Here is a 22,172-nt window from a genome sequence, read left to right on the forward strand (position 1 = left end):
CTGGATTTAAAAATTTATTAGACAAAAACAAATTATTTTCCCCGCATGATACAGTTTTTTTTGTTACACCAAGTGTTTCACATCATTAACTTGACGATTATTATTAAAATCTCATAGACTCACATGAATTCGTATGAGATCCTTCATATGCTTTGAGGTTCAATAATACTGGAAAAGTCTACGATTCATTTAGAGTAACACACCCAATGGGTGAAAGTCATTAGATACATAGACCACACATAAAATTTATGCGAGGACCACGCATATCAACGACCCGCACAGCATCAACATCGGAAGTAAAACTCTCGATGTAGGATAGTTCTTGATCCACTGGCAGCATCCATGCATGGTTTCACATAAAATTGAGCTTGGGTGGTATCGTGCACTCCAACTTGCTATAATCAAAGTCAGAGCATAAAACTATGGCTAATCCACACGCACTGAGTAACCAATTATAAGATGATTCTTGACATTTGAATCCATATATTTTTCAAAACTCTCACAGTATATATATATATATATATATATAACTCCAACTTCAAGATTCTTAATATCCGATTATAATGTTTTGAAAAGAAAAAAATTCCGATTATGATGAGAAACAATAAGAAATTCAACTCGACGTCACATCGCTCTATATATCCCCCCACTGGTAAACAGGTGGTGGTGTCACGTCAGTTGGCAATTATGATCCCACTACCATCACATCATCTGTATGTATGCCAAAATTTACTCGGAGTATAGAAATGCGCCTTTTCTGCACGCACACAGTTGAAACTCTCAGTTAAACCTTTGATATATTATTATATTAACATGGATAATAATAAAAAAGTTACCATGCATTATCTTGAAACAATCGCATCAGTTCCTTACAACTAAAGGCTGCTAGCAGAAATTGTCTCCAATAATTTTGAAGATTCTTTAGTATTTTATAAGGGAAATTGGGGATCAGTCCCTAGCCGTCATTTTTTTTTGTGTTCAGTCACTGGGTACTTTTTTAGTACCACATTTCCACATGAAGTGTACCACATTTCCACATGAAGTGTACCACAATTTGTATGACATAGTACCACAATTTTGTGGGTAGGGAGTGAACCCAAAGAAATATTTTGATTGGGGATTTTTTACCAACTTCCCCTATTTTATACATCTCAATTCAAAAAAAATTGGAAACAATAATAATTACTATTTATGGGCTCAGAAAAGACTGGTGGCGGTCAGTACTCTACCTGTCCAGAAGAATGTATGATTATGATTAGAAAAAATGCATGCCACAAAGTGTCACGTACTCACACTTCTAGTTACAGTCATTGGAAAAATCAAACAGGAAGAAATGGCTTTTGTATAAGCATTAGTGTAAATTTCTTTCTTGTGGTGGTCCTGTTGAAGGTAGCACAACTTGACAACGGGTTCCAGAGAACCATAAACACAGCCCATCTAACTATGCATGCTCCAGACCACAAATGACTGTTGAGAGCTCCATAAGGAAAGCGAGGCCAACTCGGTTTTCTTGAAAGGAGAAAAACTTCAAACTTTTATGGGCACATTTTCTGAAATCATAAATTGTCCCTTGAATTAATCGCATCATTCTATTAAATTTCAAAATAATTTAGCATTGTTACTTCACATCAATTTCATCACTAGGGGACATCATTACTTACAGTCTTTAGTGCTGTGATTCTTGTTTGTCTTGCCAGAATCTAAAATACCAATCCAGCCATCATTACCTCACCTGATCTTGGACGATTCATTTTCTTTGGTCCAGCGCAGGTCTTTCAGGTCCCAGTTTTTTGTTACTGCCTTTTTTCTTATATATAATAATTTGTTCTTTTCTCATTTGCGCAGACATTAGGGGCTAGTTTTGTTCATTTCGTCTATTTTTCAGGATTTCACCAATAGAAATCGTCAAATAAGCAACCACATGTAAAAGAAAAGCGGCCTTTGCTACTCAAGCCTGAATAAGACGCTAGAATAAAAGCCAACAATTTTTCTGCACGATAGACAAGAAACCTATTGGAGAACATGGAAATCTATACCTATATTAATAAGTGGCTCTTGAGTCTTAAAAAAAACTACGCATACTCAAAAAAGGACATTGGTGTTGTTGAGGTACAAGTTTGTGCACAATCACTTTGTTGAACCTCGTTTATCCTAGCAGGGGTTATGCATTTCTTCCCAACTTCATCAAGCTGTCGACTGTGATAATTTATGCTAGCTGCCTAGCACAACCAATAAATTTGACCCATGTTCAAGAGATTGCTAAGCCAAAATGGAAATCCTATAATTCAGGACTTGTCGACCATAGTATTGGTGATGTCAACTATAGCTACAGTGTAAAGTATGATCGACATGCATTCCACGAGACACACCTCTTCTTGTCCTTTTGATTTATCCTTTGAGTAGCAACTTCTACGAAACTTCTACTACTGTATTTCAATGCGGAGAGTTTCTTTTTTCGTCTTTTATTATTACGTTTCTATTGAGCCTCAAATTTCATCTTTTATGATACCCCATAAAGATCCGGGTCATGGATGACCCGGGATATTAATTGGATAGCTCAGATTAGAACCAATATGCCGGGTGTTCTCCTCAGCTAGCCGGGCATTACTTCACTTCTCGGGTAATCCGTAGCCCGGACCCTCATCCAAGCACTCGGGTACCTTACTACCAGGGGCGGAGCCAGGATTCAAAATTACCTGGGGCTGGCTCCGTCTCATGTTGTATTTAATAAAATAAATAATTAAATAAAAATTTAAAATAAAAAATATGTAAATATTGAATTCATGAAAACATATAACAAGAATATTTAATATTTAATACCTTCAAAAACATGAAGCTAAAACACTACTGAAGTCGTGTTCTTCGATTCTTCTTAAAATAAAACTCATTAATTATTAAATCGTTATCAATTTTTTCAACCAAATCCCGTTCGATGTAGATTACCATAGAATCTCCTAAAAACTCTGCTTCCANTATTGAATTCATGAAAACATATAACAAGAATATTTAATATTTAATACCTTCAAAAACATGAAGCTAAAACACTACTGAAGTCGTGTTCTTCGATTCTTCTTAAAATAAAACTCATTAATTATTAAATCGTTATCAATTTTTTCAACCAAATCCCGTTCGATGTAGATTACCATAGAATCTCCTAAAAACTCTGCTTCCATCTTGTTACGAAGAGCTATTTTAACAAGTTTTATTGCTGAAAATGCTCAAGACGAATCAACCTGTCAATTAAATAAATATATCAGATTCGATAAATAAGTAAACGACGTAGATAAAAATGTATAAATCACCTGTCAATCAAATCGTAGGTTCCTGACTTATTTGTCTCAATTAATCTTTGACATAATTCAGAAATAGTTGATAAATTCTGAAATCTTTCATGACCAACAACATCAAGTTTATAGTGATTCAATTGCATTATCAAGTGATGCAAATCTTGTGAATCGAAATATAGATAATAGAATATCTCGGCAAGTCGATAGATATAATCAACATTAAGATGCTTAAAGTTTTCTTTAGGTTCCAAAGCACAACTAAGTTTAAGAAGTTCAATTGTCTCATCCTTGAGTTTCAACACTAAATAATTGTTACTTTAATTCAATAAACCTCGAAAAATTATAATTATTCCAAAACAATTCCCGAAGTTAACATTTGACAATCCTAAGGCATAATACATTTAAATATAAATTTTTTACAGTCTTATAAGTTTGATAATCACATTTACATAATTCTGAATTTTTCAAAAATTCCATAAATTCACATTTATATTTTCTATAGCATCTAACCATCAAAATAATAAATAATCAACACTAAAAATAAAATATCACTAATATAAAATCTAGAAATTCTAAATAATGCTCAAATAAATTCCAAAAAATTTTCAATATCTCCAATCGGCTCAAATATAGTACATACAATCAACAATTTAATATATATCAATTATCGAAATTCAAAAAAACCAAAATACCCAAATTTCAAAACACTAAAATCTGAAATTACCTTTAATTTCGAAATTTAACTTAGAACAACAAGAACGAGCTGTATAAAGTCTAACACTAAGATTTTCTCGTGATTTTCGGTGAAAACGATGACCGATGGGCGACGGCTGATTTCAAGATGACAAAAAAACTTCGAAAATTTTGGTATTAAAAAAAAGCTTATGCCATGGGCTTTCCGAATCTACAATCAATTTTGAAAACTGGCGACCGACGATGAAGTTACGACCATTTCAAGTAATGAAAATTGTGATGATTTGAGAGAGAAGAATAGAGATGACGCAGACCGATGAAAAAGAGAAAAAAATAAATAAATTGGGGCTAATCAACAAAATTTTTAAAATAAAACATACTTATTATTTTTTTTTAAAGTTAGGTGGGGCTGGAGCCCAACCCAGCCCCTGTGTAGCTCCGCCCCTGCTTACTACCCGAGTCACCTCGAAAATTGCACCGTACTCGAGTATGATTGATACGAGCTGTCTAATCTGTCAGAGCAACATGGATTTGGAGTGTCGTAGAAGTCATCAGAGGTAGGGTGGCTTGACAGGACGTCAACATCAAAGCTATAAGTGGTAGGTATGCACGCAAATCGAGGTAATCATAGATTTTCCTTTCTATAAATAGCAAGTATTAATGTCATTCATAGATTCTGAAATTCTTTACTCTCAAGCACACATATATTTTCATATATATTGCTTGTATTCTTCTTCTACAAACCTGTGAGAACCCGAAATTTTCGAATACAATCAAAGGGATGAGACAAATTCATTATGCATGAAATGTCCCTTGATATACCAAAGTGACTCTTGGTGTGCATGGATGAATTTATTATGAAAGAGATGACCCTTGATATACCAAAGTGACTCTTGGTGTGCATGGATGAATGAATGAACACAATTAATACTTGCTTGGAATGCAAGGGGTTGGCCATGAGGAAGTTCAAAGGGCAAAATCTCACCTATAAATACACCATTGTATGTTGAAGAGACCACACCTAAAATCATCACAAAAATTCATCCCTCTCCTCTTCTCTCCTCTACTCTCCATTTCGACGTCTAAGGCAAGAAGAAAAAGGGGGAAGGCTTCGTGCAGTCCGAGTGATCAGAAGATACGTCGAAATGCTGCTGGATTTGCTTCATAAATCTAGGCAAAATACTGCAAGGTTTCGGTCACCGTCTGACCGAAATTCAACGGGAGTTGTACTTCAGGACTTGGCAATTTCGAAAACTACACCTTCGAATTCGGTAAGTGGGNTCTTTGAAATGCACTGTAATGATTCGAATTAGAAATGGCAAGGAAATTCCGATATTTGATATGTTTTGTTTAAGGCCCTGATGCGGTGGGTTATAATAACCGTTCTTTTGGCCTCGCCCCTTAGAGGAGTAACATATAGGGGACTGATCAGTAAACCATGAAAAAGGAGATGATTTTCAGTGCTATGTTTGTATCTTGTTCATATTCGATTCAACATGCTTAAGATTGAGATTATAATAATGTATTCGTATAATTATAACCTTGATATTCGTTATGCCCGATCGGCCCCCATTTACTGAGTATTTCCCAAGTACTCACCCCTTACATTCCCACCTCCAGATAAGAACGAGAAACAAATCGAAGATAAAGAACAAGAATACTTTTGGGGATGGTGATGAAGTCAATCCAATTCAAGACCAGTCTTATCATTGTCTCTTAATTATATTATCGTGTTATACGCTTCCGCATTTCGTTTTAATCGCATTGTAAAGACGATTATTGATTTATGTAATAGACTGGCTTTTGGCTATTTGATGTACTACGTGGCTTGTTGTTATACGGTTTTAAATTGTTAAACAACGCCGATGACACGTCTCGATTTCGGGGCGTGACAAAACCTGCTGACTTTAACATCGGAGTTGCTACGCCGGACACCCCTCCGGCGCCCATTCACGAGTCCCTTTCTTGTTTGCAGGTATTATTGAAGCCATTATCTTCACTCAAATTTTCTAAAAACTAAATTACATTCATTATCCAGTGGATTGCCCACACAAGATGTACCCGATTTACCCGGATAACATCATTATACAATATTGTGCACATCACATTCTAAGTTAATGGATGGTTGGGCTTTTAAAAGAGGCGGTAGCCTCTATATACGCTACTTGTAGCAGCAATGCAGAATCAAAATACTTATTCTCGAATGCTAGCTTCATTAACTCAAGTTCTCCACTAAATAGGGTAAATGAAGCTCGCATCTGTGCTAAATACAGAATTTTACAATGTTCCCCATCCAAATAAAAGATATGAATCAATTACAAAAGCTATATGCATGAAACATTAAGGTGGCCAGACTAGAAAGGCAACAAGCAGACCATCAAAAGAAATTCAATACATCTGGCTCAATTGTTAGTACAGCTAAAAATCAGTGAAATATAGTAGATTATGAACAAATGAATTAAGATTACAGATTCCATACAGTAAACCTCAACAAAATTGCGCTCCTCTAAGTTGGTTACATACATGGATATGGAAATATATATCTTATTCACGAAATAAATAGCAGAAATAGAAAATACAGACAGTTTATGTATTAAAAACTAACCTTGCATGTCCGGCATTCCCATTGATTCATACAATTCACCTGCAAATGCCATAGGCATCAAGACAAGACCTCTGCTTTGCAAAAGTTCTAGAGCTGCTGAAGGATACAACTCTAGCAACCTCCCCATCATTTCTTCTAGTGACCCACTGAGCATCTGCTTGCAAACAAGAAATTGCCTGTGTCCTTAAAATATATCAAGATGTAATACATCTCAATCCCAACGTACATATAACGAAAGCTTTTAGAGTTGATAGTTGATAAAATGATCACCGCACCCTCCGAAACAATCTAATTTGAATTTGAGAATATTTCAGTACCTCGAGGAATATGGAAGAACTAGAAGATGGTTCGCCTCCTAATTTGCTTTGACACAGATCCTGCAAGGTGATAATAGCAGGAGATGAGAGAGTATGACCAAACATAAATAATTTTAGAAGAAAAATTACAGCAAGAAATTGGTCAGGAACAACTGCAAGTCGATTGTTCAGTGCATAAAACAGAAAATTTTGGTATGCAATTATGACAGCAACAAGGAAAGTTCTGATTCACGTGATAGGCACGAACTATACTTTTGTATGTACTTAAAAAACACAGAACTTTTGATTATTAGGAGGCTAAACTTAAATTGACAACAAAGATAAGGAAATTTTGTTAAGTATTTAGTTCATACTTGCCACTGTAAAGTAGTCGAGCTTAGAGCTTTCAGCGAAATTTTGAGCCAAAACCAAAGTGATGCATGTGTGATTCAATAAATAGATAAAATTTGTGTAAAAAATATGAGATGCAACACAAAGTGATAGACTGCTTGTTGGTTAATCAGAGAGCACATTGCCCAGAAGGTCTGCTAGCTTCCAATACCGCAGCCTCTGTAGGAAGCACAAAAATGAAATTTTTTCCCCTCAAGTAAACATATACAAAACAGCGAAGTGCTTGGAATATAAGCTAATGCAGAAAGAATATGCAGAGAAATCAAAACTTGATGAGTTAAGAAAAATCCTCTCACCTGTTTTCCGGAATCACCAAGTAAAATATTGAGTATAAAGAGCTGAGACCACGAGGATTACATTTACCTTCACTTGATACTGTAAGTATTTGACTTGGTCAACAGCATAATCCACCAAATCTGCTTTACCACCCTGCAAAGCCACAATGCATTCCTTGGTCTAATTTAGAAATTATCAAAATTTCAGATATTAAAAAGGTCGTCAACATTGGATCTTGGACAACATTCAGCAAGTCTTTAATCTTTTTATGCAATAACAGCATTTGATTCTCTCCCTGATTACACAGATTGTAATTCAGCTTCTCGTTTCACCTTCACCAAGAATAACTTAACCGAAAATTCAATAAGTTTTTATCCGGCACATATCAGCTTTTATTACCTCTTTAAAGTGAGGAAACATATCCTGCAACGCGTCGAGTCTCTGTGATATCTTCAATCTGCGGTTCTAGAATTAAGAAAAGAGCAATTGGAAACTGATGCATGAAGACAGTGATGTGGGCAATCATCTAAACTTTAGACATTATGTGCAATGAGGTGAGCTCATATAGGGCACTGAATTCATTAAGTTCAAGCACTTCAGGTCTTGAGATGTTTGATTTGAGCCTTTAAGTATACTAGAAATGTTAAAATGGTATGGTTTATGCAGGATTAATCCTTACGCGGTCAGCAGCATAGGCTTTCTCTCTTGATCTTTTCCGGCTAGTGTTGGAAGGATACTTCAGAGCAGTAGCACCTGACCCTAAATAAGCTTGAAAGGAACTACCATAGTCTTCATTCGAATCTTGTTTCTGCAAAGGAAACGAGCAAGAGTTGGCCTCCAAAATTTGCAACTTCAAACGTGAATATCAACTTCACAATGTATAAGTTCCTCGTTTATTTTTTAATTATATGCAAATATGAACTACCATATTTCCACCTGAGAATGATTTTCCAGTCCAAGACTAGATATTGGTGCAGACATCTTGGGCGGAAATATGTTCTGAATTTCAGGGTACCCACTCTCAGCAAGAAACTTGACATAGCTTTGTGGTGTTTGCTGACAGCGCATCAATTGAGGTATTGAAACAGGCACCTGAAACACTTCTCCCCTGTGTCACGACATAGTTCTGGTTCGCGTCATCCTCGACAGTTAAACGGGAATTGTTTGCCATCCAATCAATAGGTAACAAACTTCAGATCACTTTCGTGATTCAGTTCTTCAATGCCGCAGGTATCACAAACTGGCAGAAAAGTAACTTGTCAAGCGCAATGGTAGTAACAAAGTTCATACTCCAAAAAGCCAACAAAGCAAACAACGCTACAATAGCAAACAAATACACGAGGATAAGAAAAAAACCAACATGCTAGAGCGCTCGATAACAGTATAGAAGCGGTGCGATGGAGTCCATGAAATTCTGAGCAAACAGTACAGATATTAAAAATTCCTTTAAGCAACTAAAATTATGTCAGCAGCAATTATAATGATAATATCAACTACCAATGTATTTTACATGACGCTCAAAGCTAGAAGATGAACAAACAAACACCACTCATATTCCATCAGTACATATATCACAAGTCGACATCACCAAACCCCCCCCCCCCCCCNCTTACAAATCAATAACTTCTCCTCCAAAGCACGGCATTCATTTGCTGATCTTGAGGAAACATAATGAAAAATTCGAAAGATAAAACGTAAAGCTACCACACAAGAAAAACGACTGCAACAAATATAAGTGTGCATGAAAAAGAAATAGATTCTTACAGCTACAGACATTGTTCATCGCAGCCAGAGTTAATCGAAGAAGATGAACCATAGAAGGAAAATATGAGAGTGAGAATGAATGAGCAGTGCACAGTGTGCGCTCTCGTACGTGACCGTGCGTGCATGGCAGGCAGCAGCCGCAATCTGTACCAGCGGTGAGCAGTGTTCGAATTACAAAATTGCCCCACTTTTTTCTCATTTACAGAAAGTAAAATATTTATTTGTAATATAATAACCATATCTATACTATTTATATTATATATGTTATTATAAAGACATAGCATCTTAAAATAATTAATTTGTATTATCACTCCAAATTTATAATCATCCTTTTATTTTTAATTAATTTATTAATTATTTATTTAACTCATCTAACAAGTATAAAAACAATATATTTTTAAATTATTAATTAAATAAATACTTTATATAATTATCTGAAAATCTAGGAAAAAAATTAAGAAAAAATAACAGAAGTCCAGAGTCTATAAAATTTAAAATGCAAAAGAAAAAACAATATATTATAACGCATGGATTTAATAAGAATATTGTCATTTATGTATCATAAAATGCGATTGCACTATTTTAGGTTACATTCGAACGGAAAATTTTGTTTTGAAATATTATTTAAAAATAATTTGAAATGACTTGAATTTAAAATCTAATAAAGTAATTCAAAAAATAACTAATTGATATTTAAAGTTCATAATCATATGCAATCCATACTCATAAAGAATTATATGTTTGTTGATTTACGAGGAATATTTTTTTCAACATTAAAAAATAAAATAAAAGCAATCCGGGAGATCCCGAAGAACGACACAAGAAAGCCAAGATGAAATATTTTCATCTAGCAATTGGAAATCTAGAGAAACATCTAAAGCTCTGCGAGCTAGAAAATGAGTTACACAGTTGACCGAGCGATATATATGCTTAATGAAAATAAAGCTAGTGTTCCGAAGCAAAAAATTGACGAGGAATATTTTTTGGTACAATGAGGTGTGCAATTTCTTATCTTGTCTAGATACTGCTCACACAAAGGAGATTTAAATCCAATATCACATACATGCTGAGACTTCAATTTATGACTAGGCCCAGATATTATTGGTTAATTTAAGTTAATAATAGAGTAAATGTTCGATAAATTTCTATCTCAATATTTAAACGTGTGTTTAGTCTTTGTCAGATCGATTTTTTTTTTTACAATACTTGATTAACCCAAAAAATATTTCCGCACTCTTTGGGCCCATATGTATTTTTTTTGAATGAATTCGATACAAAATATTGAAAGTTTGTAAAAAAAATGATATTTCATAACTAAAATATTTTAGATTTGACACTAGTATATGATTTTTAAGTACTCAAACGTGTATACAATTTTTTTATATGAATGATAAGTCTCTTTCGGTTGAAAATTATATACAAAGCCTTAAAAATTTGGTAATAATATATGATATATGAGTACTAAATGTTTCATATCTAACACTAATATATGATTTTTGAGTATCCAAACATGTATAACAAATTTTTTTAATAACGAAACATGTTTTCCGGATGAAAATTGGTACAAAACATTAAATATGTTGTACTAATATATGATATTTCAATATAAACTTTTCCAAATTGGGTACTAATATATGATATTTGAACACACAAACAAGTGTATTAAGTATTGATATTAATAATTTCAATTTTATACTCAAAATTTTATCTTTTGTACCAAATCTAAAACCATTTGTTCTGAAATATCATATATATATATATATATATATATATATATTTCCAGATTTTCAATGTTTTATATGGAATTTCATCCGAAAAATAATTGTGGACCATATAGTGCAATTTTTTTTAATTAATCGAAAACTGACGAGAAAATTTTAGTCCGACAGAAACTAAAAACATATTTAATTATATTATTGAAGATTTAAAAACAAGTCTCCCCTACTGATAAAGTTCTTGAATTTTATGATCTGAGTTAGGTGTCAATGGAATGGGCAAATAAGCTATTTTTCTCGTTGCTTCCTACGTTTTTTAATGTGAATTTGGGCCACGTTGAAATCAATTAAAGATTTGGACGGTCTCCGCCGATATTCACCAGCCGTGCGGGTGTCAATCTTTCCTAGAGTTATTATATATTTTGAGTAGGTCTTTTGTGAGAGAGTCTCATTAATCTTTATCTGTGAGACATGTCAACCTTACCGATATTTACAATAAAAAGTAATACTCTTAGCATAAAAAGTAATAATTTTTCATGGATGACCCAAATAAAAGATCCGTCTCACAAAATACGACCCGTGAAACTGTCTCACATAAGTTTTTGTCATATATTTTTAACCATACGAAATTATCAATGAAAGCAAAATAACATGCATCATTATTTGAAAAGAAAAAGGCTGCAAAGAATTATCTTGAAAATTATAAAGATCAGTTTTTAAATGGTTCTTTTTTTTTAAAAATAAATTACAACAACTTACGTGAAACTATCCCACGAGTCAATTATGATAAATATAGATTGAGTTGACATATCTTATGATATAAACGACTGTCTTACAAGATACATACTTTTTATAAATTATATGAATATGGTTTTTAATTAGACAACCTAAATTTTTTAACTTCAAAAATCGATTAAAGAGTATATATATATATAATTAATTCATTTATAACAAAGTCAAGTTTAACATTCATTATGGTGCGACATTTGCCTTCAATCTTAATTATTAGATACATGGAATAAAATAAAATACTCTAAAGATAAGGTCGCATGCTTAGATGTCCTACTAGATCTTGACCAAAATCATGAATGGATTTTATTTGAATCTTCCAACTATATCACTTAGGAGTCGATAAAAGGATGCATATCGGGTCATTTAAATCTGTAACTTTCCTTCCACGACTATCTAAAATATATATGATTCCGTTTGCACAAGTATTTTAAAGATATTTTTAGTGTTTTAAGAAGGAAAAAAATAAAAATATGTGTTTGAATAAGATTATTTTATAAAATATTCTTCAAAAAAAAATTTAAAAAAGTGTTTTCTAAGTATAATTTATAAAAAAAAAAAACAGCTTAGAGGTGTTTTTTTTTTTGATATTTTTAAAAATAAAGATAATGATGAAAATCAAAACATATTAATCTTTATATATAACAACGTTTTTATAGGATAGTTGTCTAAACGCGTATTTGTTCTTCAAACGACTTTTAAAAGTTTTTATAAAATTTTTGTAAAAACAATTTTATAAATTCTTGTCCAAACGAAATCATAATCTATATTTCGCTAAAAACATATAATCTCATACTTCAATATAATAATATTTTTTTCCTAAATAGATGTCAGATCTTTTAAAAATATTTTTAGAAAAAAGTTTAACAATTCAAATCCCCTCGGGTGTGTATATACAAAAAAAAAATATTTACGAAAGATATTTATGTATATAATTCACACGACATGAATTTATGTATACAGAAATCTCATATCAATGTTTTTTTCCAAATATTGTCATTATCTCTCATTGAATGAATCGCACCAGCCACATTAGAAGATAGCTTATTTAGAGGGGAAAAAAATTAATCCTTGATATGCAGCAACAAATGGTTTCTCGGATGCTCTTTATGCAATTCTCGAGATTTTTGAATTTCAAAATTTGTACCCGTCAAATCAAGAGTCAAGAAGCAAACCGTAGAAACTGATATTATTATATCATATCATTATGTGGAAGAATAACGTATACTGCCTCGATTCTTGAATGAGTCGCCAAATTATTGATTAAAATAATAAATTTTTAAAAATCATGCTGTGTTTAGGGGTAGTTAATTACCATTATGCGAACGGTCTGTCCTCAAGGCTTATGGGCCCCCACCACCACCTCATCATCTTCTACCTCTGTCCCATTTCTCCACCGGTTTTTATTCTTTTTAATCCCAAATCTCTCTCTTCACAAGTAAACAACTGATCTTCAAAAAAAATATATATATAAAACACGTAAACTGTTGTCTCGAGTGTACTGTTCTTGATGTGAAATTGAGTTGTTTCGTACCTAAGTTGTTCAGTGTCATCCATTCATCCCCTTTCTTGAATTTTATCCTCGTCTTGTTTCCAAAACTCGCTGCCCCTTTGTAATTCTTGATGAATCTGAAGTGGGTTTCAACTTTCAACTGGAAAGTTAGAATCTTTTTTATGTAAACAAGAAGATGAGCGAGGACAAAGAAGCATCTAACAATGGCCATTATAAAATGACTGGCTTAGATTTTGTCAAGAAATTTAAGTTCTTTAAGGCTCGGGAGCCTAAACCTGGTGCTTTTGGCTGTTTCTTGTTCTGTTTCTGCTTAATCTTTTGCATCTTTCTGTTGGATATCAGATTTGTAAGTAGTTTATATGGGAAGGGATTGTTTGGGTCTTGGTTTAAGCCCGGTGATTTTTCAGAAAAAGTTGGGTTTCTTGAAGTTGCTGATGGAGAGTGTGATGTATTTGAAGGGAATTGGGTGTGGGATGAGAGCTATCCGCTTTATAAATCTCAAGATTGCATGTTTTTGGATCCTGGTTTTAGGTGTTCTGAGAATGGTAGGCGTGATGATTTCTATACAAAGTGGCGTTGGCAGCCAAAGAATTGCAATTTACCCAGGTTAAATTAAACTGTTTAAGTAGGTTGTAAGTATTTTTCCTTGTATATGTTATGGTTCATTACTTACTAGATAAGTTGAAATTAGAAGCCTTTTTATGTTGTGAGTAAATTTAGTACTTGAATGGTCATGTGTTACTATTTCAAGATTGATACGACTTCGGAATGTGTATTTGATATCTGATTTATATTTGCTTGTGGAACAATAGTATTTATCTAGAAATTATCCCCTGCAAAATGATTTTTTTTCTATTGAGATCAAATAATTAGCATATATCACTCAAAGTTGATTTTCTTGCTAATAACTGTTTTTTGATGCGTAGTCGAACAATGAAACTGTGGTAATGAAAGAGAAATTTCATGAATTTTCAATGGTGGAGGTTTCCATATTGGTAGTGGATAGATACAGGTCTTTTTTTTATGATTTGGCCATAAATGTTCGCAATTGTGACAGAAATACATCAGAATGAAGGTGCTGAAAGTTGGAGTTTCTATCAGGTTTTTCGTCTTAGAGAATATCCATTTGGTTTGGTTTCAAGATTTGCGAACAATTTGAATCTTGTTGAGTCTAACCTACATGTCCTATTGAATTATTATCACTCTTTCAGCCTTTGGCTGTCTAAAATTTTTTGAGATTGTTTTGAAAGTTGTCTCGGGACAGTGTTATGTATCCAGGTCATGAATATAATGGCTTTATGTAGCCGAAGATTATTGCACAATATAGATGTATCATGTTTGTTCTTTAGTAAGTTCCTATACCCGAAGATTTGATAGCATCTCTCTTATGTTATTTCTTTTGTTGCACAGATTTAATGCGGAAATTATGTTGGAAAAACTGCGAGACAAACGCCTTGTTTTTGTGGGAGATTCTATTGGAAGAAACCAATGGGAGTCCCTTCTTTGTATGCTTTCTTCTGCTATTCTGAATAAGTCTTCAATCTATGAATTGAATGGGAACCCGATCACTAAGCATACTGGATTTTTAATTTTTAAGTTCAAGGATTTTAACTGCACTGTTGAGTACTACAGAGCACCGTTTCTAGTGGTACAGGGCCGTGCGCCTGCTGGAGCCCCTGCAAAGGTGAAAATGGCATTGAAGCTGGATCAAATGGATTGGAGCTCTGGGCGGTGGAAGGATGCCGATTTACTTGTTTTCAACACAGGGCATTGGTGGAATTATGAGAAGACAATTAAAGGGTAACCTTTGACTCTTTCATTGTTGTTATTTATGTTTTATTTCAGTAGTAATTTTCATGTGTTTTAGCCACACAACAACCGGCACAGAGTGATTTGGCTGGCTGCTGTAGGTTTGAAAGATGTAATTTTGATCACTACTATATAGGGGTAGAATTTTGGATCTGAAATGTTTCATAGAGCTGTGTCTGTTCAGTTGAGACTGTTATTTAGGCGAGGATTCATCATTGCTCATTGGTTTGTGTGGCACAGCAACCAAAACATATTATTTGGGTTGCTGTTTCATCTGCGATATGATTTAAATTTGTGTAACATTTGGCTTGGACTTGGTTTACCTTGTGAATCCAAATCTTACTTGCATGACAGGGGATGTTACTTTCAAGAAGGGGCTGAGATCAAGATGGAGATGAGCATTGAGAATGCCTTACGAAGGTCAATCAAGACAGTGGTGGACTGGATAAGTCGGGATGTAAATTTGTCAAAGACTCAAGTCATCTTCCGAACCTATGCTCCCGTACATTTCAGGTATCCCCGATGCGTCATCCACAAATTCTTTTACTGACCACTTCTTTCATTAGTCATGCATCCTGTAGTGGTCCATGTATTTTTCATATGGAGCAGAACTTATATTTCGAGAACAGTTGCTCATAATAATTAAAGATTACTTTAAGTTGAACCCTTTTTCGCTCTCCCTCGGGCCTCGGGTCCTTTCCTGCCTGATACAGTAGCATCATAAAATCTCTTTCTAATTCCTCTTTTGGCTGATCAGAGGAGGTGACTGGAATAATGGTGGTACGTGTCACTTGGAGATGTTACCGGACTTGACTATACCACCCATGGCATCTGAGTCGTATATGGAGTTCAGGAATGTCGTCGAGGTTTTATCAGAACATCAAAAAAGGGGGAATATCAGTTTATTAAATGTGACTGGTATGACTTCTCAGAGGAAAGACGGTCACTCTTCCGTGTATTATTTAGGCCCCGTCACTGAGCAGGCTCCTATCCGCCGCCAAGATTGCAGTCATTGGTGCCTGCCTGGCGTACCCGATTCATGGAACGAGCTCATCTACGCTACCTTTCTTAAGCGAGAGATATCGCGTAGACCACACGTGACATAGTCTTAAAGAAACATAGTCTTGAAGAATCATTCTACCTCGACGCAGATACATGAAGTAGTTAGTGTTCGAGGATGTTTTGATTGATGCTACGGTTGCAGATGACTCTTGCATATGTACAAATACGAACTAGGGAGGGCGTGGCATTGATTTTGCAGGCATGTTCTTATTGTGAATCATTGATGTCAGGTGAATTGAAATATTTGTATTTGGATGGATACTCTGATTCACATGAATTTGATACCTAGAATACACTTTTGTTTTTGTTTTTGTTTTTTTCCCCTCGTTTTACCCTTTTTCTATTTTTACTTGTAAATATGATTTACAAAGAAAGTTGTACTCTGACAGTATTTTTGATTGAATATTGTGCATAGAAAAGGGCTATATGCAGCTGATTTATTCAGTTACATATAAATCAGCTACATATGAATGAGGACTAGTGCAAATTTTTGTAGTGTAACCGAAAATAGAGATTTTTTAATGTATTTTTTATATGGAAATTTCGCAAAAATGGAAATTAATTCAGTGTGGAGTTTTCTATCATACATGCAAGGTCTCATTTATGGAGTAGATAATATATATAATATTACATGTTTTAAATCGTCATAAAAAAATGAGGCAAAAATCACACCAAACAATTTGATTTATATATATAAACATAAATCCAGTCAACATAATTTATTCCAATAGCCTTCGAACAAAACACTTCCAAAATCCCTAGACCAGTAAACAAAGTTCAACATTTCAAAGTAATTAAAGAACACAGAAGGATCACAACGCATGGCCGATGCCACAGCATAAAACACTTAAATTCAGTCAGCCTGTCTGAATCTTTATGTAAACGAGTAATTCTCAAACCTCATCCCACAATCAACCATCTCAACTTGGCCACCAATATGACCCCCACATGTGGTAGACAACGTGCCTCTAGCCGTAGCCAAGCAATTCGCGCACTCGGAATTTGCCAGCTTCAGGCTACAAGTTGCATGCCCGTAAGCAACCCCTGCGGGATAGGGCGACACGGCATAGTAGTTATAGCCTTGTTGCGAAGGTGTGACGTTCATCAAATCTGCAAGAACATACGCCACGCTATCATCGAAAGGGTCGCCTTGTGGATATGTGTCTCCATTGCAGATTAGGGTTGTCACACTTGTGTTTGGTTTTGGTTCACTTCCCACACAAGAAAATGTTGTTGCTAGTAATCCCATGATGAAGAAGATTACTGAGGAGTAAATGAACTTTGAAAGTGCCATTGTGATTTGTGATATTGTTTAACTACGTTTCTTGGTCTTTTTTCTTTGTATTTGTAATGAAATTGGATATATANATAAAAAAATTCGTTTATATATATTCAGATTGTGAAATGGAAGACAATGTTCGAATGCACAATGAATTTGTCAGTATTGTAAAGTTTTGATCATAACTTCCACGGATGGAATTTTGTAACGTTGCTTTAAGAGATGCTGGCAAACTTATTGTGTAACAAATAAAATAGAGAAGAGGATCGAGGGTGAAAAATGATTAAATATATAGTACGAGCCACAATCGACCATGGTTCCTTAAAATAATCCGAAACTCTCTTAAAAACGAAATCAGAACCATCTTTCGGAAATCTTGGTTTCGGTTTCCGTTTCCGTTTCGGTTTCGGAATATGAACCATAACCAAAGTAATGTGTAATCGTGTGTATATATCATCTAAGCAGTTCGGTTTTGATTCCATCTTTTATTAGAACGCTAATCATCGGTTTTAGGACAATGATCAAACCTGATTATTAGTGGCCTCAGTTGTATCAAGATCGGTTTAGGGTGGATATATCTCGCTTCAATGAATGGATTTGATTTGAGAAGGGATTTAAAATTTAGGCTCAAATGATAGTGTCTTGTATGAATTTCAAATGCGTCCCAAATACTTTTTTTATTAGCAAAAAAAAGATTTAAAGTCTATCTAATATAAATTCATCGAACAATAGAGTGGATTTCAAATCATGAATTTGAAGCTTGTGATTTCAAATATCTTAATCTAAATGCGTTCTAAGACAATTCATTCCGAATCAAATGTTAAAAAAAGAAAAATTAAGCTAGCAACCTACTTGCTTAGATCTAGTACTTATATATAGTTCTGAAATCAACAATCGTTGTTCTAAACGAGAGTAGAATTGAAACTTAATCGTTTGGATGTGAGCTACGATTACTAATAATCTCGATTTTAATATGATTATAGTTCGAACTTATTTGCATTTATAATCTCTTAAAAATTAGAAAAAAATTACGTAATGACTTGTGAAATAATCAAATTAAGAAAATTCAATTATTTAAGGGAAAATAGTTTTTTTTTCCACCGAGTTGTTTAATTTCTGGTTTTGATTTATCAAGTTTTTAAAGTTTGATTTTAATATATTAGCTTTTAAATTTCGTTTATTTTAGTCAAATTGCTGATTTGATATTAAAAGATGCCGACGTGTGGCACCGGAAAATACCAACTTGACATGAAAATTGCTGACTTGTTTGATGTCACGTTAGTAATTAGATCAAAATAACAGAAAAGTAAAATTTAATATACCAAAACAAAAATTTGAAAATCAAACTCCAAAATTGGATAAATTAATGGACAAAAAAATCATTTTCTCATTATTTAACTACATTAGAAAAAGAATATGGATATTTATTTATTTTTTAAAAAAAGAAATAAAGTTGGCAAAATATAATTCATTAATTAGGTCATCTGTACATACATACTTCAGCACCTTACAACTTAAAATTTTCCACATAATTTTAATTTTATTCTCGGTTCCTTATTCAAAGACAGTTCCCATATAGTTCAGACTTAGAAATTAGGAGGCGTGAACAAGAAAAATTTCGACTAAAAAACTTATATTCCTCCTTATATACATAATCGCAAATATCATATAGAACTTGAATTTTGAAATTGAATGAGGGGAAGATTTCGGTGATGTAAATTTACCATTAAAAAGCGTGGCAGAAGAACAGTAATCTAAGTCAATTCAATCTGTCATTCTCTCTAATGCCATAAAGTGAACTTGAAGGGAGTGTTGGTTAAAATATGAAATCTATTGAAATTTCAAATTTGATTCCATAAGTCAACAACAAACTTATTGTCAAATACATGCCATGCTGGTTCAACTTCGGCAGAAGTTTAGCTTTGAATGTCTGATCACGGCATAAAACATTACCCAAAATAAGCTACACCAAATGAATCGATGATGAAATTTACAGAAGCAATAAGAAAATAAACTGCACTCAACTCTTTCCCGAATTTGAATCGTCGCAAGACTCACCTTTCCAATGGAAGCAGAGGTACTTAGCCGTCCGTATGTAATCATTCTTCCGGAGACGGCACTCCGCAAGCCAAGCCCTTTATTGTGTGCCTACATTGAAACCTGCAATAAAATTAAATTTTGCTCGTAAAAATCCTTCATTGAAGCCTAAAACCAGTGATGAACTTCTCTTATCTAGAGAGGTCTGCTATCAATAGTTTGGACAGTTTTCTACTATGTGTGCTCCGCACCAAACACAGGGAAATTAGTTAACTGAAACAAGTTTGTTTACAATCCATGAATCTCATATAGAAACCATAAATGGTGACGGTTCAGATGAAAGTCCGAATTTAGACGTGGATAATTCAAGTTTAATCACCATTTCGTTCAATTATTGAAGATGGATGGCCTCATGACGGGCCACACCTGAATGTTATTTTCAACTAAGAACTCTCAAGTTTTCTGAAGAAGATTTTTTTTTTGCTTTACTTGGATTACGAGGAAGGGAAACCAGAAAAGATACGGTATATGGTGACATAGCACCACTTAGCAGTTCACAAAAGCTTATGATGATAAAAAAAAAAAACAAAATGTCAGGAGTTTAATCTATAATGTTTGAATCATTCATTACCAGATCAAATCATTTGAAGCAGACTTCAATAATCCATCAGAATCAGCACAGCCATCAGGTTGAGCATCCCTGTCCAAATCTAAAGCTCTTCCCCTGAATCTTAAACGAAATGGGATTACCTGTATTGATGAAGGAAAAAAGGTAGCCACTTATATATCGAGAAAACTACACAAACTATAGTTTTAGCACTCCTCAAACGTAAAAATGTTATCTTATTCATGCCAATTGTTAACAGGATAGTCAGTGATGGAAAACGTCATCCTGAACAAAAACTTATCAGCAGACTCTTTGATAATGATAACTGAATGTCAATGACAATGGAAATCTCAGTAAAGTAATTACATAAAAGCCCTGGAAACAGCAAAGAATGATTGGAATCCCTTACCTTCCTATTTAGTTTAAACTCCCGCTTGGGAAGAAAATGCAGGGGCAAATTCAGGGTCGAGGGAGCTTTCACTAAGAGAAACAATTTCGTGGGACCTAAAATCACAACACAAACCAAAAGTTCATTCATGGAACAACAACAAACCTAATTTATTCAACAACTTCAAGAAACAAAGGAGGCTACTATTCTTTACCATTATATGAATCCGATCCAGCTCCTCTTGATATCAAAGTTCGTATTGCCTTCCCCAAAAAATAAAAATATAAAAAATTAAAAACAAAAAACCATCATAAAGTTCACAATAAAAAAATAATTGAAGTGCCACTATATGGATCGATCCAAACCTTTCTGGAGAGCAATTCAGCAACTTTACTTCGACTAAAATCACCAGCATCAACCTTTATGTTCACAAAACACAATTCATAAACATGTAAGGGCCTTAAAGGACTAGGTCCAAGAACCAGGGAGATTTTTTCGACATTTGGAACTTCGGCAAACATTGACTTAACAGAAGTCTTGAGATTAGATATGCAATTCACCATTTTTTCCAACCTTTTAATTTCCATTTTCACCTCCCTCTTTCTTGCTGCTTGCTTTCTCCTTGTCGAGATCGGTTTCTTGTCATCTTTCAAAAGCTCAGCCTCCTATTTAATCATGCTTCCAGAAATCAACTCTTGATATGAAAGTTAAAGGCTCTTTTTGGACTAAGTTCCTTATTCAAAAATAACTAAAGAAATATTTTTTAATTACCTACAAAAGCTAAAAAAAATTCTCATTGCGTTAAATGACATTTGAAAAGCTGTAAACTCGATACTTGTTCTACCACAAAGCAAAATATGAGGTAATCAACCTTCAATTGATTTTAGTGTTGATTTCAGTTTGCACTTCTCTCACGTTGATAATGAAGGTCTAAAAAAGAGCAAAATAGGCAAAAAGAAAGAAAAACATAAATTCATTTCACTCACCAATTCTTTATACTCATCGCGCAACTCATCAAATTCACGGGTGATATCCTGAATTACTCTTCCAGAGCGCAAACGAAGTTGATTAACGCACAAAACTTAGCTAATTCTAGCATTTAACAACATAAGTGAGAAACTTACGAGGGGATTTGCTGGTGCATGAAGAGAATGAAACCGAGGATGTCGTAGACGATGTGGAAAATGGCGGAGCCATCTAGTAGGTCGGCGGTGATCTCGAAATCCGTGAACTGCATCTCCGAGCTTCCTCCTCGGTCCACTCCTGTGCCGCCGATTCTCTTCTTCGGTAACTTGAACTGGTGGTGAATTTCCCTGCCAACATTCGTGAACTTCATCTCCGAGCTTCCTCCTCCTTCTTCCATTCCTTAGCCGCCGTATCTCGTCTTCGGAGATTCGATCTTATGGTGAATTTTTCCGCTAATCGAATTGGGAAATCGCTCTCTTCAAATTCTGTATTGGCGGGCAGCCATTCTCGTTTTTATCTGTAACTTGGCCCATCAACGAGGTAACCACGCCTCCAAACTCCTGGCCCATATAGAAAAAAGTCATTTTCAGAAAATCATATAATTATTTAAAATTAAATCTTAATATAAACTTAATTTTATTATGTATAGTAAAAGCTTATAAAGAATAAAATTAT

The 22,172-nt window shown here is 34.1% G+C and overlaps 4 protein-coding genes across 7 annotated transcripts; 1 reads left to right on the forward strand and 3 right to left on the reverse strand.

The window, feature by feature from the left end:
* Positions 1-474: 474 nt before the first annotated feature.
* On the reverse strand, positions 475-9,147 carry LOC140989749 (transcription factor bHLH7-like). 2 transcript variants are annotated; one of them, XM_073459133.1, is made up of 8 exons: positions 8,929-9,147; positions 8,505-8,808; positions 8,248-8,376; positions 7,968-8,033; positions 7,656-7,721; positions 6,903-6,962; positions 6,586-6,742; positions 475-757 (listed from the first exon to the last, which is right to left on the reverse strand). In XM_073459133.1, exons 2-8 carry the CDS (start codon positions 8,634-8,636, stop codon positions 708-710), a joined length of 660 nt encoding a protein of 219 aa, XP_073315234.1. In that variant the 5' UTR covers positions 8,637-8,808; positions 8,929-9,147; the 3' UTR covers positions 475-707. The 2 variants fall into 2 exon arrangements, with proteins under 2 accessions (XP_073315234.1, XP_073315242.1); XM_073459141.1 differs by having other exon boundaries at positions 476-757; positions 6,586-6,739.
* A 4,134-nt stretch (positions 9,148-13,281) lies between these two features.
* On the forward strand, positions 13,282-16,647 carry LOC140989762 (protein trichome birefringence-like 10). Its single transcript, XM_073459153.1, has 4 exons — positions 13,282-13,955; positions 14,760-15,149; positions 15,513-15,671; positions 15,916-16,647. The coding sequence occupies exons 1-4, from the start codon at positions 13,525-13,527 to the stop codon at positions 16,262-16,264; spliced, it is 1,329 nt and encodes a 442-aa protein (XP_073315254.1). The 5' UTR covers positions 13,282-13,524; the 3' UTR covers positions 16,265-16,647.
* A 447-nt stretch (positions 16,648-17,094) lies between these two features.
* On the reverse strand, positions 17,095-17,514 carry LOC140972990 (antifungal protein ginkbilobin-like protein). The gene has a single exon (XM_073435495.1). It carries the CDS (start codon positions 17,512-17,514, stop codon positions 17,095-17,097), a length of 420 nt encoding a protein of 139 aa, XP_073291596.1.
* A 1,818-nt stretch (positions 17,515-19,332) lies between these two features.
* Positions 19,333-22,020, reverse strand: LOC140989769 (uncharacterized). Of its 3 annotated transcripts, none has more exons than XM_073459179.1 (8): positions 21,656-22,020; positions 21,518-21,575; positions 20,897-21,196; positions 20,746-20,794; positions 20,553-20,647; positions 20,168-20,286; positions 19,558-19,659; positions 19,343-19,429 (listed from the first exon to the last, which is right to left on the reverse strand). In XM_073459179.1, exons 1-7 carry the CDS (start codon positions 21,892-21,894, stop codon positions 19,599-19,601), a joined length of 921 nt encoding a protein of 306 aa, XP_073315280.1. In that variant the 5' UTR covers positions 21,895-22,020; the 3' UTR covers positions 19,343-19,429; positions 19,558-19,598. The 3 variants fall into 3 exon arrangements, with proteins under 3 accessions (XP_073315266.1, XP_073315280.1, XP_073315274.1); XM_073459173.1 differs by having other exon boundaries at positions 19,358-19,462; XM_073459165.1 differs by having other exon boundaries at positions 19,333-19,659.
* Positions 22,021-22,172: the final 152 nt, after the last annotated feature.

The sequence above is a fragment of the Primulina huaijiensis genome, chromosome 1 (genome assembly GCF_012295235.1).
Source record: "Primulina huaijiensis isolate GDHJ02 chromosome 1, ASM1229523v2, whole genome shotgun sequence".
Taxonomy (NCBI): Eukaryota; Viridiplantae; Streptophyta; class Magnoliopsida; order Lamiales; family Gesneriaceae; genus Primulina; species Primulina huaijiensis.

Bases quoted from the DNA above. Each gene is read 5' to 3' on its own strand.
- LOC140989749 (XM_073459133.1), bottom strand. From the start codon at position 8,636: ATGCGCTGTCAGCAAACACCACAAAGCTATGTCAAGTTTCTTGCTGAG. The intron at 8,377-8,504 runs GTGGAAATATGG...TTTCCTTTGCAG, and splicing joins GACTGGAAAATCATTCTCAG to AAACAAGATTCGAATGAAGA. The intron at 7,722-7,967 runs GTAATAAAAGCT...GTGGCTTTGCAG, and splicing joins TGTTTCCTCACTTTAAAGAG to GGTGGTAAAGCAGATTTGGT.
- LOC140989762 (XM_073459153.1), top strand. From the start codon at position 13,525: ATGAGCGAGGACAAAGAAGCATCTAACAATGGCCATTATAAAATGACT. The intron at 13,956-14,759 runs GTTAAATTAAAC...TTTGTTGCACAG, and splicing joins AAGAATTGCAATTTACCCAG to ATTTAATGCGGAAATTATGT. The intron at 15,672-15,915 runs GTATCCCCGATG...TTGGCTGATCAG, and splicing joins TATGCTCCCGTACATTTCAG to AGGAGGTGACTGGAATAATG.
- LOC140972990 (XM_073435495.1), bottom strand. From the start codon at position 17,514: ATGGCACTTTCAAAGTTCATTTACTCCTCAGTAATCTTCTTCATCATG.
- LOC140989769 (XM_073459165.1), bottom strand. From the start codon at position 21,894: ATGGAAGAAGGAGGAGGAAGCTCGGAGATGAAGTTCACGAATGTTGGC. The intron at 21,576-21,655 runs GTAAGTTTCTCA...GCGCTCTGGAAG, and splicing joins ATGCACCAGCAAATCCCCTC to AGTAATTCAGGATATCACCC. The intron at 20,287-20,552 runs GTAAGGGATTCC...TCATCAATACAG, and splicing joins AGTTTAAACTAAATAGGAAG to GTAATCCCATTTCGTTTAAG.